Source organism: Rhyacophila brunnea, unplaced genomic scaffold, assembly GCF_057557595.1.
Source record: "Rhyacophila brunnea isolate RB1 unplaced genomic scaffold, BYU_Rbru_1.0 scaffold_5, whole genome shotgun sequence".
NCBI classification, from domain to species: Eukaryota; Metazoa; Arthropoda; class Insecta; order Trichoptera; family Rhyacophilidae; genus Rhyacophila; species Rhyacophila brunnea.
Window position 1 is genome coordinate 37,486,557 of NW_028233170.1, and position 17,086 is coordinate 37,503,642.

General features: G+C 32.7%; 1 protein-coding gene across 2 annotated transcripts in view; it reads left to right on the forward strand.

The window, feature by feature from the left end:
* Positions 1 to 17,086, forward strand: part of LOC147066362 (uncharacterized) — a 126,641-nt gene that overhangs the window by 44,643 nt on the left and 64,912 nt on the right. For both annotated transcript variants that reach the window (XM_085955499.1, XM_085955500.1), the window contains exon 3: positions 10,497 to 10,691. In XM_085955499.1, coding sequence (XP_085811625.1) covers positions 10,497 to 10,691 — 195 coding nt within the window. The remainder of the gene's footprint in view (positions 1 to 10,496; positions 10,692 to 17,086) is intronic.

The following is a 17,086-nucleotide window of genomic DNA, read 5'->3' on the forward strand; positions in this document are numbered from 1 at the left end:
CAGCAGTGTTATTTTATATATGAACACGTATCATAAGATTTAAATAATTATTATCTTTTCTAACTAATTATTCTACAAATGTTATCGATTAACATTAATAAATAATTTGTTTTTATGGATTTAATTGAAATTATTTAATATTTGGAAAAATAGATCTATAAATACTACTAAGCGTTTGAATATTGTTAGCAAATATCAATCAGGTTCACTCAGTAAACGTACGTAGATACTGTTATGATTCAATAATGTAAAATCGTATGAGAAGGTACCTATGTATATATCGTTAGTTAATTGATAGTAGACCTAGAGAGACCTAGACAGTAGAAAAAGAATTACACTCAAAGCTAAACCCGTAGAAAATAATACAGAAATAAGTACTTACTTACCAACTTTCAAAATTGTGTTGTTTTATTATAATCTTTGTTACACAGACAAAAATAATTTCAATTTTACTGCTATTTTGAATCACCATCTATCTAGTTTTAGTTAAATAATAATTCACAAACCAAACCCTAATTTTTTCAAAAAGTATGTGAGATTTTCTTCAGAATTTTCTTTACATTATTGCAAAAGCGGTACTTATAGAAGTTTTGTTTATTACCTTCAACCAATAATATTAATATTACTTAAATATTTATTTTTATTATCGTTGAAAAGTACCATCACAACTCTTTGTCAATCTTGTTTTAATTATTATTTATAAACTCAAAGCATATCAAAGAGAATTAAATTTTTGAGTAAATCCAATTATTCAAGACAGTCATGGCTTCATTTTCTCACAAACATAGCCAATAGATAATTGAAAATTCCGTTGCAGACGTTTTTTGTTTGTTTTCACAACCAAAACTAATAAAATTAGACGATCTAAATCAAACAAAAAACTATTTATAAAATACACACAAAAGAAAACATTTTCGCAGGCTTTTATAATTAAATCATTTTAGGGCAAAATATACAAAATCATGAATTTGATTATTGTTTATAAATCGATTAGTAGCAGCCTAGATATTAATTTATAGTTTAGACCACACATTTTCAATTTTATATAACAAATTCAATGAAATTAGAAAAGATTTTGGAAATTCAATTGTTTGTTTAAGAAAATTTTGAATGCATTATTATAAAATACTTCCTATTATTATATTCAACAAAACTGTGCCGTATAAAATGATCACTCACGATATTTTTCTTATAACTATTATTATAAATAATACATCAAATTAAATATTACCATTTTTAAAAAGGCAGATATAATTCAAACTGTAAATACACAACTTAGAACAACCTTAAAAATATACATATTCGAAAAAAAATTCGCTTGATGGGCGAACGCTATATTTGTTAATCTACTACGGCATTTATAGAACTCATGCAAGTTATATATTATATTTAATTAAAAGCATGCTACATTTTTAAATATCATGTATATTTGGTAAGTCTCGAAATCATGTTATGGAGTAATTGCAGTTTGACATGCCCTCTCAAATCAGGTATAATGCTAATTTATTTGTGCTTTATGTGCATGTTCTAAAATATATGTATCGGATGACCTTTATTCTTTTTCTAGCATACATTTGGATACTTCATCCGTTATTTACTCTACATACCTACATTATCGACACACCAGATTTTGGCAGCATCTTCACGATATGTTGTTTATATATATATATATATATATATATATATATATATATAAATATATTTTTTTTTTTAATATGTACTTGGGTAGATATATATATTTTAAAAAAAATATTAAAATGAAAAAATGCTTCATTTAGTTAATTAAGTAGGTTCGTATGTACTCTATTACAAGTTCACTTGATATGAAAATATATTTAAAGATAGTCTACCCTTCAATGAATTCCTCTTAATGCCTCTGCGAACTTTCAGTTAACAAAAATAAAACAGATATCTAAGCGAGTCGTAGAGACCGTTTCATTTGATGATTTCATATCGAAACCAACCGTTCTATCGTTCGTTTATTTGACAATTAATATATTTTTACCGTTCAATAAAATAATGTCGTGGCATTATGCATGATGTTTATGTATCTGTTATATAAATAAATTTCAAAAGCCTCAAGAATTCGTGATATTTATTGGTTGAGTGTGTATTTACTATTTATGAATGCTGCCAATCTCTCAAACTTTGTATTATTTCCAACGTTTATTCTACCTTACCATTATTTATTTTAATTTTTTCGCAGGGGCATATTAAATTTAGGAACGTGAAAACTCGAGCCACTGACTAATTTTAATTAATACCCGCGATACAAAATATTTAAAAACCATTTATTTCTAACAATCACTTTCAGTGGATATGTTTATAGGCTCTTTTGAAGTTAGTTGCATGAATTTTTGTTAGGCTTTGGGTTTTTTACTCAATTTTTGAGAAATACGATTCTTTTCTAAGATTTTGGTAAAAATCTAATACTTTTATGACCGTTTTGAACTGTTTCAAGATCCTCTTACAAATCTTTTGACGAATCGATTGTGTTACCTACGTCAAAGCCACCGGCTCAGCCCAACTTAAATGTAGTCCAGTGCGTAAGGCGATTCTCGGTGAGGTCATAATATATTTTATGTGATTTTCATAAATCATAGGTGTCATTATTGTTTCTCTTCAAAGGCAATACATACTTTTTTACTATAAATACTACTTTCATTGGATCTCGTGGCCTGTTGTAGTATTAAAAATAATATACATGTATATTATATCGCAAGCAACAAAGCTGTACCTAGCTAGGTGCATATGTGCCGATCGTTATCATGGGCATTTATTGTTAGGTAATAGATTTAACGTTGTTATTATGTAATATTGTAAGCTTATGCTTCTCATAAGTAAAACTTGAGAAAATTTAGTGTCACTCACGATACATTGATTGAAAAATACTGGAATAGATATATTTTTAAACAAGATGCTGTTGGAAGGATTAGGTGAAATGGAATCTACCAAAGAGGAGACACACACACATTGTATTGAAATCGGGCAAAAATACTCTTCATTACTCTGAAAGCCCTCGGTGCGTCCACAATACGGACAGAGGGAATTGTGTTCGCGGAGGAAAATGCAGAGAATACCTATGTAGCCTTTATGCTGCGCGGAGATAATAGAAGAGAGCGCCGGTGTATGGGTGCACAATGGATCCAGATAGAGTCGCCATTGTGGGGGCATTGTGACGTCACAATCGGGAGACCGAAATGACGACTCAGGCAAACAATTCAATATCGACTCCATCGGGAGGAGGGTGGGGTGGTGTTTCCTCTCCGGCAGTTCTCTACCCGAAATAATTATCAACTGGTTCGTTGGAAGTTAGAGCACTATGTGACGACAAATTTAAATTTTATAAAAGATTTAGCATTTCTAGATATATCAGTGTTTCTAACTGTACTATTATTATAATAGGTTCTTCTTCTTCTTCCACGGCGCTACATCCCGGGGTGGGATTTGGCCTCCTCCACAACCGCTCTCCACTTACTCCGGTCTCTCGCCATACTTCTCCAGTTACCGGGTCTTCCTATATGAAGCCAGTCCACTTCTACGGCATCAGCCCATCTCCTTCTTGGACGGCCTCTGGGTCTCTTCCGTTGGGGTAGCCACTTCGTCATGATCCTTGGCGCTCTAACTTCAGGCATTCTCTCCACATGTCCCGCTCATCGTAGTCTTTGGAATTTACAGTACCTTATGATCGTTAGCTGTTCAATCAGCTCTTCCAATTCGTGGTTCATTTTTATTCTGTAGTTCCCATTTTCCAACGTGGGTCCAAAGATTTTGCGGAGTATTTTGCGCTCGATGACAGCTAATTTGTTTTCCTCGTTTTGAGTTAAGCACCAAGTCTCAAAGCTGTAAGTGACCACTGGCCTTATAATTGTTTTATATATTAGAAGTTTACTTCTTCGGCCTAGAATTTTCAACCCCACCAGTCGCTTGCAGGCATGCCAGCATTTATTCCCGGAGATAAGGCGGATTTTTATCTCCTCTGCTGTCTTATTTTGGATATTAAGGCTGGATCCGAGATACGTGAACTTGTCCACCCCTTCATATGCATGCTGTCTTATGTCTATATTCTGCAGCGGTACCTGATCGCGTGTGCTGACCATATACTTACTTAATTTTTGACTGGCTTATATGCAGCCCAGCGTTTTCTGCTTTTATTTTCATAGTGCCACCATGGTCTATCATCCTCTGTTTGGATCTGCCTATTATAATAGGTATTGTACTATAATTTTGGTTTCCTGCAACATATAAAATAGTAAGTTGTACTACAATGTTATGCCAAATAAGCTAAAAATAGTAAGTAGTTTTACGCTAAATAAGCTAAAAATTCTATAATTGATTCTCCTAAAGTCATAACTCATATTTTTTAATTTTTAGTTAAATTTACCAAGTGATTCTAAAGGCATTAATTTATATAAAGAAAAATTGTTGGCTATCAAAAGTCACTTTAAACCAAATGAAAATCGAGAAAGGTCGCTGTTAAATAACGTAAATTCTGTCATCAAGGCCTTTCTAACAAATCAGGAAGCTCTATTTCTCATAGTATGCTATATGTCTGCAGTCTTATGAGTATTATTTACCTGTATATTTTAAAAATAATGTAAATCGACTCACTCACTCATTAATATTCAAGAAAGTTCAACACTTTTCTTCTGATTATAAAAAACAATGCTCTGGTGGTTTTTTGCGATTATCTCAAAACTCGATTTTTGGAGTATGTGAGTTATGCTCTAGGCAACTCAATTATTGCTTGAAAAAATATGACAACACTGACCGATATGCCTTAGGTAATTGGCATAATTCGTGTCCAAAAATTTGTAGGTATGTATTACAGTTAACAGGGAGATGTTGTGTTGAATATAATATGTGAAAATATAGTAGATATTGGGATGAAATTAATGTCTAAATAAAACACTTAAAATACTTACTTAATAAAAACCAACGGTAAGAAGAAAAACAGAGAAAAAATAGGTAGATAAATTAAATATAAATACAATCATTTCAGATAATTCATATACAATTCTGTTAGGTGCTCGAAAGTATAAAGTCGTACCTATCAAATATCTGATAATAATGACAGCGTTATTATCATATATTTGATCCCAATTAAAATCAATTTAATCTTGTGGAATTTCAACACGATAAATGCTGCACGAACAAAGCGTATTTTTTTTTATCTGAATTCATTGTCGGCAAGACAACTCACGGTGAACTGTGCTACGGCGAAATTTAATACACACAATTTACGTATAACCGCCATAATTATGGTTATAATGTAGATATTGCGTGCCATTATGTGTACACAGGCTTATATTAAAAGGTTTAGACTAATTATTGCTAGAGATTTTTTCTATTACCATGCTTGCTTGCGATCCATCAACGTTTTCAGTGTGTTTAAATTTGTTGCCTAATCAAAATTAATATTATATACGTTGTCACATTGAAAAATGTTGACTACAAAATTAGGTTCATAACGACCATATTTGGCGGTCTTTTAATAACGTTTCTTTATTATTTGTGTGTAGTATATACAATTTTTTAATATTGTTTGTCTAAATATTTTATATAATAATGATTCAATGTATTTGGTTGCCTATTTAGGTACATATTATAAATAATAATTCATGCGGCCTGTGCTTTCACAGACAGTAAAGTGTTATAAACTACATTACTATTACAATGTGAATAGTTTAATTTCTCTTTTATCATTTATTGTATTCGGTAAAATTGAATTATCTAACAATCGAGCCAAAGTAAATAAAACTACCACTTAACGTATGCAGCAACCTTAAGCAAGACTTTTAGGCTAATAAAAAACGAGGCAAAAGTGGATTAGAAATTCTAAATTAAACCATTTTATTAATCACAGACTGAATGAATGGGAAGCCAGATCATAATAATTTTGAGATAGGTAAATACAAATAATGATGATCACTTAAAATATTATAAGTAGATATTTTTTTAAATTGTATCATATAAAATAGAATTGTATTATACTTTGTTTACTTATTGCATTAATATATTATTATAGTAATAAAGACGTTCTCTTTTCGCCGCAGTATTATATAAACGCACCACATAACTCAATAGATAGTCAACTTTGCCATAGTGTATTATTAGTTAGTATATTTTCGGAGTTGATAGCTCCTAAAAATTATTTTATGGTTATGAACATCAAATTTTACTGATCAGATTTTGTGTTAGTATCAGAGTTGTTCAAGTCTGCTCAACCAGCGGTTGTGCCTATTTAGCGGAGCGTCTGACTCGATCGCTACAAATTATTGTAAATCATTAAAATAAATGCGACGTCATACGGTGAGTATGAAGATCTCTTCCCAATGTCAGCTGGATGACTTTTATTAATTAGATTTGTATATGTTCATGTTATTATGCTCCTCTCTCTCATGAGAATAGATTTAAGTTCAATAATATCAGTCAGGCTACTTGAGTGCATACCGCATGGTAACCCAATTTTTGAGTGATTACTTCCATGACATTAATCACTATTTTCGCCTCATGATACACTTGATCAAAATGGTGTAGGGTGGCTTAGATAGTAGGATAGTGTTCATTTTATTTTGTTACTAACAAACTGTTACAAACAATACAATACGATACAATTGTTTCCAAAAATGCCGTTGGCGCCATCAACCGGCTCGCTGTTCAGTGCTAGCCACTAGACGAGCAGTACATCACTGTGAGGCGCATCTCCCCGGGGAGGCCTGCGCGGGACTCACTTCTCTCTGATTATTGGGAGCTATCGAGTTTTTTTTGCGATGGCAGAGTTTTAATCTAAAACGAGCGCTGTCTAATTGCTAGTTTCGAGTCGAATCGCCGGCTACGTCTCTATTGTTGTTTCATGCCAATCAAATAATAAACTTTCGCATTGATTATTGTTATCGGCGCAGACTTTTTTTCGCCGATTTGTCGCAACATTTTGAGAATTCCTTTTGCTGAAATGCACAATTTTTGCAAAATAATATTCAGAAATGTTTTACAGCAATGCAAATTGGAAGGATACGTGCTTATTTGTTTTAAAAATATTTGCAATAGCTCTAGTCAATATTATATTATCATCAAGTAGATTAAGTGCCTACAATATGTTACAGCAAGTTAATTAATAATTACTATCAATAAACGTTTTTTTTATATTCCACAGTGTTCTTTTACAATGTTTTTTTTTTATATGAGTCTACAATTTAGGTTTTCATCAGAGTTTTGACTTTAAATATACTGGCATTATTTATGTATCTTACAACTTTTTAATAGGAACAAATTCATACATCACTAATTTAGTAAATATAAAAATGTTAAAACTCTCTCCATTGGCACCATCTTCTTCTTCTTCTTTCACCCTGTCACGTCCCAACGTTGGGGCATAGGGCAAGCACAAGTTGGCGCCACTTCCCTCGGTCCATCGCCAACTCCTGTGCCTCCCGCCATGTCAGACCTGCAGCACGTAGGTCGCTTTTGTAGCATCGCTGCAGGGTGAGGGAGGGCCGGCCATGGCGACGGAACCCTTGAGGCTGTGCCACAAGGGTACGAAGTGCCGCACTCTTTGGCGGCATCCGGAATACATGTCCCAGCCACGTGAATCGTCTCTTTGTGATAACTTCAATCACCGAAGGCTGTTGTGTCTGCTCACGAACTCGGATGTTTGTAACGCGGTCGTACCAATGTACCCCTAAGATTCTGCGGAGACATCGATTCTCAAAGCTCAAAAGCCGAGACTCTTGAAGCTTAGTAAGATGCCATGTCTCACAGCCATACAGGAGCACAGGTAGCACGCACGCGTTAAACAAATGACATTTGGTCCTCACAGAATACAGCCTTGACCTCCATGCGACTCCAAGTTGGTTGAACGCAGAGCCCGCCACACCCATGCGGATTCCAAGCTCACTAGAAATACCACCATCATCGGCAACCGTGGCACCCAAGTACTTGAATCTGGACACCAGCTCGACGGGCAGACCAGAAACCCGCAGAGGAGTGTCGGCGTCGATGCAAGCAGCACTGCACATGGATTTCGTCTTAGCGGCATTCAGATGAAGACCCACACGCATCGAGTTCGCGGCTAGCCTGTTCACGGTCACCTCCAACCTTTCGATCGTCGAGTCAAACACGACTGCGTCGTCTGCATACTCCAAGTCGCACAGTCTTTCTTCGCATAGATCGCTTGTGTCATCATGATGTAGGCGTATCCCACTGTCGGGGCAAACCGTCTTACGCATTATGAAATCCATCATGATCATAAAAAGAAAGGGCGCCATAGTATATAAATAAATAATGCAATTCCGGTCAGTATAGATGCTATTCTTTGATGACTGCAATTTTTCATATAAATAATAATGGTTTATATAAAACCGAGGCACTTCAATGTTGATAAAATATATGTTTTGGATTACGCAACGCGTTATATCTTAGTGTGAAATTGGAAAATTAAATGATTTATAGCAAATTTTACTATTCGCGTTAGCAGATAACTATAGTTCTGCTTGATTTTTTAATATATTTAGACTCAATCTTCATATTATGAGGTTTTTTAAAAAAATTCTTTAAAGTGCATTTGTAAGACTAATATAATATTATAAACTATTAATTTCGTGTTATATCAAATCATTCTTTCATCGCAGTAGCTATTTTAGATTGGTAGTTTAAATTATGTGTCTGGGTGTAATTAACATGTTTATTTTAATCACTGATATTGAGTGAATGACTAACAGCCACAGAACAGATTAATACATAGAATTCCGCTAGGCTATAGGTACCTACCCTAATACACTACATTTTGATGGGTATTACTACATTTAGGGTTTTGAATGTGCGTGTCCAACGAAAATGAACCACACATTATAGACGTGCAATAGTGTGTATTGCAACTTTCAAACACACCAATATTGAATGAGCGTCAGTGTATAAACCGAGAGCAGTTGTCAGAACAAGAACAATCATATTCTTGACACGTGATTAAGTTTATCCCATGTTCTTAAACACTCGAGATTGGTTGCATGTTACTCCATAACCTTAGGTATTTCAGTTCTCATCACTATTATCATATAAATATATTCATATTTACAACTTATGTTCGTTAACTTCTTATATATTAGCAAAAATAATGATTTCATCATAATGTCTCAGCTGATTTTAGAATGATATTCTTAAATATTTCTTACTGTTTGTTTATTGACTAGAAGTATGTAGAATTACGAGTACGATTTCAATTAGATATAGAAATTATCCAGGATTATTCACCACATTTTTTTTCAATTCCACATGATTTTTGAAGTAAATACTAAGATAATAGGTTTTTAATTAGTTTAACCAACACCCCTTGCATAATCCTGGTAGTTTGATAGGTAGTTTAAAAGAATCTAGGTACGATGTTATTATTATCGGTTGAATCGAGGCTGACCTTACATGGATTCTTGATATCTATCATCTGCCGGACAATTCTATTCAATTCGCCATATTGATTTTGTGTTTATTATCTCGATACAATACAAAAAAATATACCGCTAACAGCTGCATAATATAAAATTACACAGTTGTCTTTAAATGCCAGAACACTCATTATCAAATAGATGCTATAATGTGAACTAAATTGCAAATATACGAATTGTTACTATTAATTACCACAGAATATTGAGGTTATTAGCCTCACTAAGCCATAACCGCCTAGCACCATACCTGGTCTTAATCAGGTGTATCACGTGACCCTACATTTAAATGTGAAGCACCAGTATTTTTTTTATTACAACATTTTTTACAACGTTTTTCTTAGCTCGTATTCTTATTTGTCCAGTTGTTCTCTGTCCGGTACAAATCTTGGAATCGATTTTTAACTAACTTTCGGACTAGCTAGACATTTGAAACTTTTAGAATATATCAAAACACGATGCCAATGCATTTTTTTATTACTTTAAGCCATCTTTAAGTAGAATTGAATTCATTTTCAGTTAATTCTGTTTTGTATGAAAAGTTATTTCGACACCATTATTGGTTGCTAGGGGATAGGTCTGGGGTCCTAACAACCAAATTATTAATATTTAGGTGCGTTACTATGGGAATCAATATGATATGTCAAAATGACATTTCAGTATTATTTCTATCAAGTAGGTACAAATTTTTTTGATCGTTTAAGCTAGTCAAGTCAAGTTTATATGGTTCAACAGAAAATTTAAAAACGTTGTATATAAAAAGTTCTTTTTATCTTGTAATTAGTATTACTAACAACGCCACAGAAGTAGTTACCCAATACTGAGATCGTCGTGCATGCAAGTGTGTTTTGACTGAATTTACATGACTTTAAGTTTAAAGTTTCCCACGGAACAGAGGACCAAATAATATGTAGGTAGTAATAAAATTGAAAAAGTAGTAATTACCTGCCAGCAAAGCCATCATGTCCAGTCAAGGATTTTCTTCTATATAACAGTCATAATATCTAAATATTAATAAAAAATAAAAATAGTTGTTTTATTAAATTATTATTCGTTATACAGGTGCCGAATGGAAACTCCTGAGCGAAGACGAAAAGCGGCCATTCATCGATGAAGCAAAACGCCTGCGAGCCTTACACATGAAGGAACACCCAGACTACAAGTACAGACCAAGGAGGAAGCCAAAGACTCTTCGCAAGGAAGGGTATCCTTACTCAATACCTTACCCTTCTGTACCGATGGATGCTCTCAGGGCAGGTGAGTCTCAATTTTCATGTCTTAACTTTATTATAATACTCGTTGTACCATATCCAACAAGGAGAGTAAGTTACCCTGAAAATGTGATAGTTTTAACAAAGTTATTCAATTTCATTTACATCATTAGGTATATATTGATATCTTAACAAAATAAACAATTGAATAATTGAAATGAATGTATTGGCCAGTGGCGTACGGTCCATATATGCCATAGGTGGGGAGCATCACTAGAAATAATCGATAATAATATATTATTTATCTTGCAATTGCATGATACATTTTACTAACTGTCCTTCTCTTTATTGTGAATATTATATAAATAATTTTATAATATCGCCAAACTACTTAGTAACCACACACTATTTATCTGCCGCTCACCAAATTAGAATTAGTCTAGAAATAGGCCCTAAATAATAAATAATGAAAAATCTTCATAACAAAGAAAAATAGTACATACATATAAAAGGGAATTCCAATCACTCTTATTTTCGAATAAAGTGATATTTAGAATATTTTGACTCACCGATTTCAAAACATTTTTGGTATCCTGTAAAATACTGCTAAACCGGTCGCACATATTTGTCTCGACTGAGACACGCTCATAAATTAAATTCGCCAGCAATATTGCAACTCTCTAACTCGCCGAGTGGTGACGTTATGCAGCTAACCGAAACGAATTAAAAACAGCATCTCCACAAACGGCGATGCAACATTTTTCTATTCTACTGCGGCACATGTCGAGTGAAATTGGTTACGTGCGACAAGCTGATGTTTTTTTCTACCAAAAAGGATGAACCTGTGTCTTTTGTGAATGCCAACAAAATCCCATAAACAGATTTGACATCTTGCAATCGAGACGAGTTTGTATGTGCAACTGGGCTTACAGTCTGATAAAAATATTTGGTATTTGTCATCTTAGTACAAATATCTAACTTTTTATTAGATCCTACCTCATTTTGATGACAGTGTTAACTATTTCTGCAAATTTTATACATTATAAATAAATATTTTATAATGAATGTAAGTACCATATTTAAATGCTTAGACTGTAAACATACGGGCATAATTATTCATTGAATACGATGTATTCATTAATCCTTGTATCTCTACGAAGTTTCTAATAAAATAGATTGTTTATTGTAGTGTATACTAAAACAGCTAAAAAGATATCTCTATTTAAATATTATGAGACAGCAGTATTTATTTGTAGTCATAATTAAATCAATGTGAGAATTCGAGACACGCTTGCGCCTCTCATTAACGGTAATTCATCGTAATTGTGTAGGTATGAATCCACATCACACATCTTACATCAGTGGCGTACATTAAAGTTAAGTTCTAGGTACTTAATAATACGACGAAATAATAAAACATAGCTAATATTTTTTTTTTAAATTAAAATGAATGACATTCGCCTTATCTTATAGTACATAAAAGCCTGTCGCTTTGTGGATTGTAATAAAAACGTATTTATTCAGACAAATCAAAAAAACTTAATTGTTTTCGTCAACCATTCGTTTAGGAGTTTAGGTATATAATTTTGTAAGTTACTTGTTTCGTATGCGTTTTAAATAATTACCTTAAGATCGTACTTCAGTGAAACGGCAAATAATTTTCAACAGTAGGTGCGACGAAATTTCTCACTCGTCGCCAATAGGAGACCGATAGTCGAGGTGTGCGCACGTCGATTTGTTTTGTCATGGCGTAGGATGAAAATATTCTTAAATCGTGTAAAGATGACTAAAAAACTTTACGTATGTACTTAAAAAAGAAAATATGTCAATGAATATACTATTATTATTAGTAATATAACAATAAACATAACATTAAATGGACGCATGTTGGATTTTTATGACAAATTATATTTCGTTCGGCAGGCGTCATTTGCATAATCCGCGCATCGCCTAGCCACGATCTTTTTAGACCATGCCTCAACTGAAGTATAGCTTTAAATAAATACTTAATTGCTACACGATATAGATTACTGGTATTTGAAATAGTAAAATAAATTAATTATATGAGAAATTTGATACAGTTGATAGCCAGTTTATTGCAAGAAGTTATTTCGCCCACGATGGCCGAGCAGCAGCTATACGTCAGACTTATAATGCCGTAGGTCTGGGTTTGAATTGCGGGACTGGAAAAAATTCACAATATGTGGTTTTTAAATATGCGTTTGGACCCAGAGTATGGAACTAACAGGCAACTTAGCAAGTGACTAAGATAGGTTTCCAGTAAAACAAAAACTGTTAACAAACGTCCTCTTCATGAGGCGGTCCAGATCCACATTATACTGTATAACCAATTAAAAGCATTTATTTCATTCCTTCCAATTATTATTTTATAAGTTTGATACTTTTTAACATTTTTTTGTTTATTAAAATTATATCAATGTATTTTTAAGTATCGATGGTTTATTTTATACATAATAAAATGTTGTGCCATATTATTATTTATAAAACACCATAATTGGATTTGACTCTGGCATTATTTTATTGTGCATTTTTAAAATATATAAATCTTAGCTTTATTAATATTTCTATATAAATATTTACTCTATTCTAACAATGTGAGTATAGTTTGACTTTTATATACCTACTGGAGGACACATCAGATCGTTTTATAAACTAAGAAAAGTGCGTAAAGATTTTCAATTCCCGCACTTTAGGCTTTTCGATTAATCTAATAAAAACTCCGAGGAAAAAAAAGAGAAGGTTAAATTTTTACCTATCGGTAATAAGTATTCATTTAAAGTTTTATATTTTTTAATTAATTTTGCGTTAGATCTATGTGTCTAATATTATTCAAATTGTGTTCAAAACTTTGGTTGTTGCAAACAAATATTATATATAAATATATAGTTACTTAATTGCTTATTAAATAACAAATATTTCAAAACTACATACCAAAAAGGGCATTTTTTCACGTAGTAACTTCCAACCGGGTCAAGGATCGAATCAAACTGACAACTGTAATTACTATTAATTAACAACAAAAAAAAAACATATCGTCATCACCATACTATTATTATTTCATAGGTATATGTAAGCCACTGCATCACACATCATATCAGATTGTACGAGAGGAGATGACGTAGAGTTGGGAATGCAATGAGTTGGCAAAACTGTCTTGTTAGTTAGGTATGAAATGAATCGACATTGAAGGAACGCCCCTATACTTAGATGGTGTTTAAATAATACTGCCAGAGAAAATCTGTGCCCCATCACTACTAGCACTGTGATTTCATTCTTGAGATAATCTGCGATACAATAATGATAATTGAGGTGTTTTCTGAAACTCTTACATACATACAATGTTCCATTGAGAAAAGGGGCGGTAAAATTTATAGTTATTACGTATAGGATTATTATTGTTATAAAACATGTGTTCGTATTACTACATTATGGAAAAAGGGATTACTGTTAAAGCATAAGGGGGCCAGAAATGGTAAAGACCAGGTAACACAAAAATAAAAGTAGATGAGTTGGATTCTGACCTCTGGGTGAGGCTGAATCAAAGTTTAATTCTCGAGTATGGAGAAATATGGGGATAACTCTAACATATTATGTTATTTTCATTAGTCTACGTCTGTATTATAATATGCTTTAAAGTTTTTTTTATGTAAACGAAACGCGCATTCAATATCTATAATATTTCAGGACTTGTCAGAGACTATCTTTGTCTATTGTGACTGGTTTTATATTTCTATTAATTTATCTGTTCGGTGGTAAAGAACCTGGTATCTAGAAAATAAATTAACTGATTTTTAGATTAGGTTACACAAATTAAATTCAGTTTTAAATATTCAGATACCTATATTTTAATGTCCGACATGTAGCACAGGTCCTTTTGAAGAATAAATTCAGCCTTGACCAGCGAACTCAGAAATAATGGGAACTGAAATACATAACGGGTAAGGCGAAGCAGGTAACCGACTCGAGTAAGGAAGAAGCCGGGCTAAACTTACACACGTGTCAAGAATACGTTTTACCTCGAATACTGAAAACTGCTCTTGCGGTGCGGCGTATTGAATATAACCTATCGATATTCTATTTATTATCTGTTCTGTGGCCTTGACATAGTTAAAAACAATGTACATAAGTCCTACGTACCGAACACTTTCCAATTGTACTTATGCATGTTGAGGAACAGTATTTAAAATTCTTTACACTTAAATAATATCACTTCATTGTTTTGAGATGTTTTTTTTTAATTGGGTAATTAGTATCTATACCAACTATATTTTTAAATTAAGAAGAAGATATGTATCAATCTCAAAGACGTCCATTAACGAAAAGTACTGTAATCCCTAACCGCTGAAAATTTACAGTTAATGTAAGAATACACATTATAATGCGTTAAAGGACCATTTTTGTTAATAAATCAAAATTAATCGCAGTTTTTTATCGTTATTTTCATATTGCGAACAAATAAAAATACACCTGTAGACTGACCATTTTTTTTTATAATTATTAATAACCATGTCCTTGCTTTTTCGTACAAGGTGGTTGTTAGTAATTTTTAACAATCACAAACACCCAGGCTTTGAGAAAAACACATAAATATTGTGTCCTGACTGGGAATCGAACCCAGAACTCTCGGGTGGAAGGCAACTGCTTTACGCAGTGCACCACGAGAGCCGCCTGTACACTGACCGTTGTATCATGGATGCGAATGTCACAGCAGCAATTTGCGGAATTACAACCCTCGCCTCCTCGTTGTTTTGCGATATAAGCGTGGGTAGATATACCAACATCTGTGGGTCTATTCTATACTTATCGAACACTAAATTGATAAATAGTATCAAACTTAGGGTAGGTTTGTATCAAAATATTAGCACTTATTGTAACAATTACACGAAGCCGGTTTTTATTGTTGCAATAAGTGCGATATTTTAACAGCAGCAAGATAGGTGCTGTTAAAATATAGCACTTATTGCAACAATAAAAACCGGCTTCGTGTAATTGTTACAATAAGTGCTAATATTTTGATACAAACCTACCCTAAGTTTGATAATATTTTTCACTTTATCACTTTAGCGGCCGATAAGCATAGAATAGACCCACTGATTGTCGCTTCTATAATATATGGAATATGCAGCATACTGCACTATCAAATCGAAACCATATTTTAGCTGTAGTTTACACGTGTTATCTTAGTGGTGACCTTTCTTGAGACATTTTGTTCAAGGCCAGTCCAGAGCATAGATCGATAGAAAATGCGATAAATTTACCATGCTATTGGCTTGGTTGCGAGACGGTTGGTCATTTTTTTAAATATAATATCTGACAAACTATTTAGTAGCATTTATGTATAGAAAAAAAAACTATATACTTACACACAATACCTCAAGACAAATATAAATTCTCTAGTTTATGATTAGTTTATTACTATTTCGATATTTCCAATGAGAAATTGTTTTCATACTATTATTTTATCATGTGATAAAACACTTAACCCAAAAAACAAACGAAGCTAATTCATTATTATTAGGTTTTATATTGAACCCGGTTACACACTGAGTAACGAATGGTTCACGGAGCATTTCATTCTAATTTGATTGACGTATTACATAGTAGTTACTTGAAAAATACGAGGAGAAAACACTATTAAGAAATGCCAATAAACTTAGAAACTTGAAGACAATTTACTCACTTATTTAAGTGGCTATTTTGGTAGCCTTGTCATTTTTTAGCAGTCGATAGGTATTTGATATTGCGAAAATTGTATTGATAGTAAAAATTATTTTGAATGTCGCTGTGGTTGACGCCTTGAAATCATCAAATCATAAACACTGTTTTTCATTGTCAAATAATAATATTATGAATTCATTGAAATTCATCTTCAATTATCAAAAGTTCGTCAGCTTATTATTAACGTATTAAAGCTAATTAGTCTATATGAATAACTATAAAAGCCTTTGAAAAGGTAATTAACTAAAGCCGACCAAATTTTAAAATAAGTTGAATTCAAAATTCTCTCTATATTCCTTAATATAAAAAGTATCCACAAAAATAATACTGCTGTACCTAATTAAAATTACTACCTACCAATAATAATATTTACAAGTAGGTAATATATATATATATGGAATAAACACAAGCACAGCCATTCTATAGACGAGGCGACTATCGACGGTAGTTTATCAAATGTATGTATTGAAGCGGTTAATTGTAACAATTAGGGATTCCAATCCCGAGATCCCGAGCTATTTTCGATACCTATGAATCCCGGGATTGATAAACATAATCCCGAAACTTTCGGGATTGATTTTTTTCATCAATTTTTATGAAAAATAAAATAAAAACGAAAATATAACAGAAAAAATACTGGTACTGTTCGGTTATCAGGAATACAGCGGAAAACACATTTTGAAAATACCCGATATACTGGAT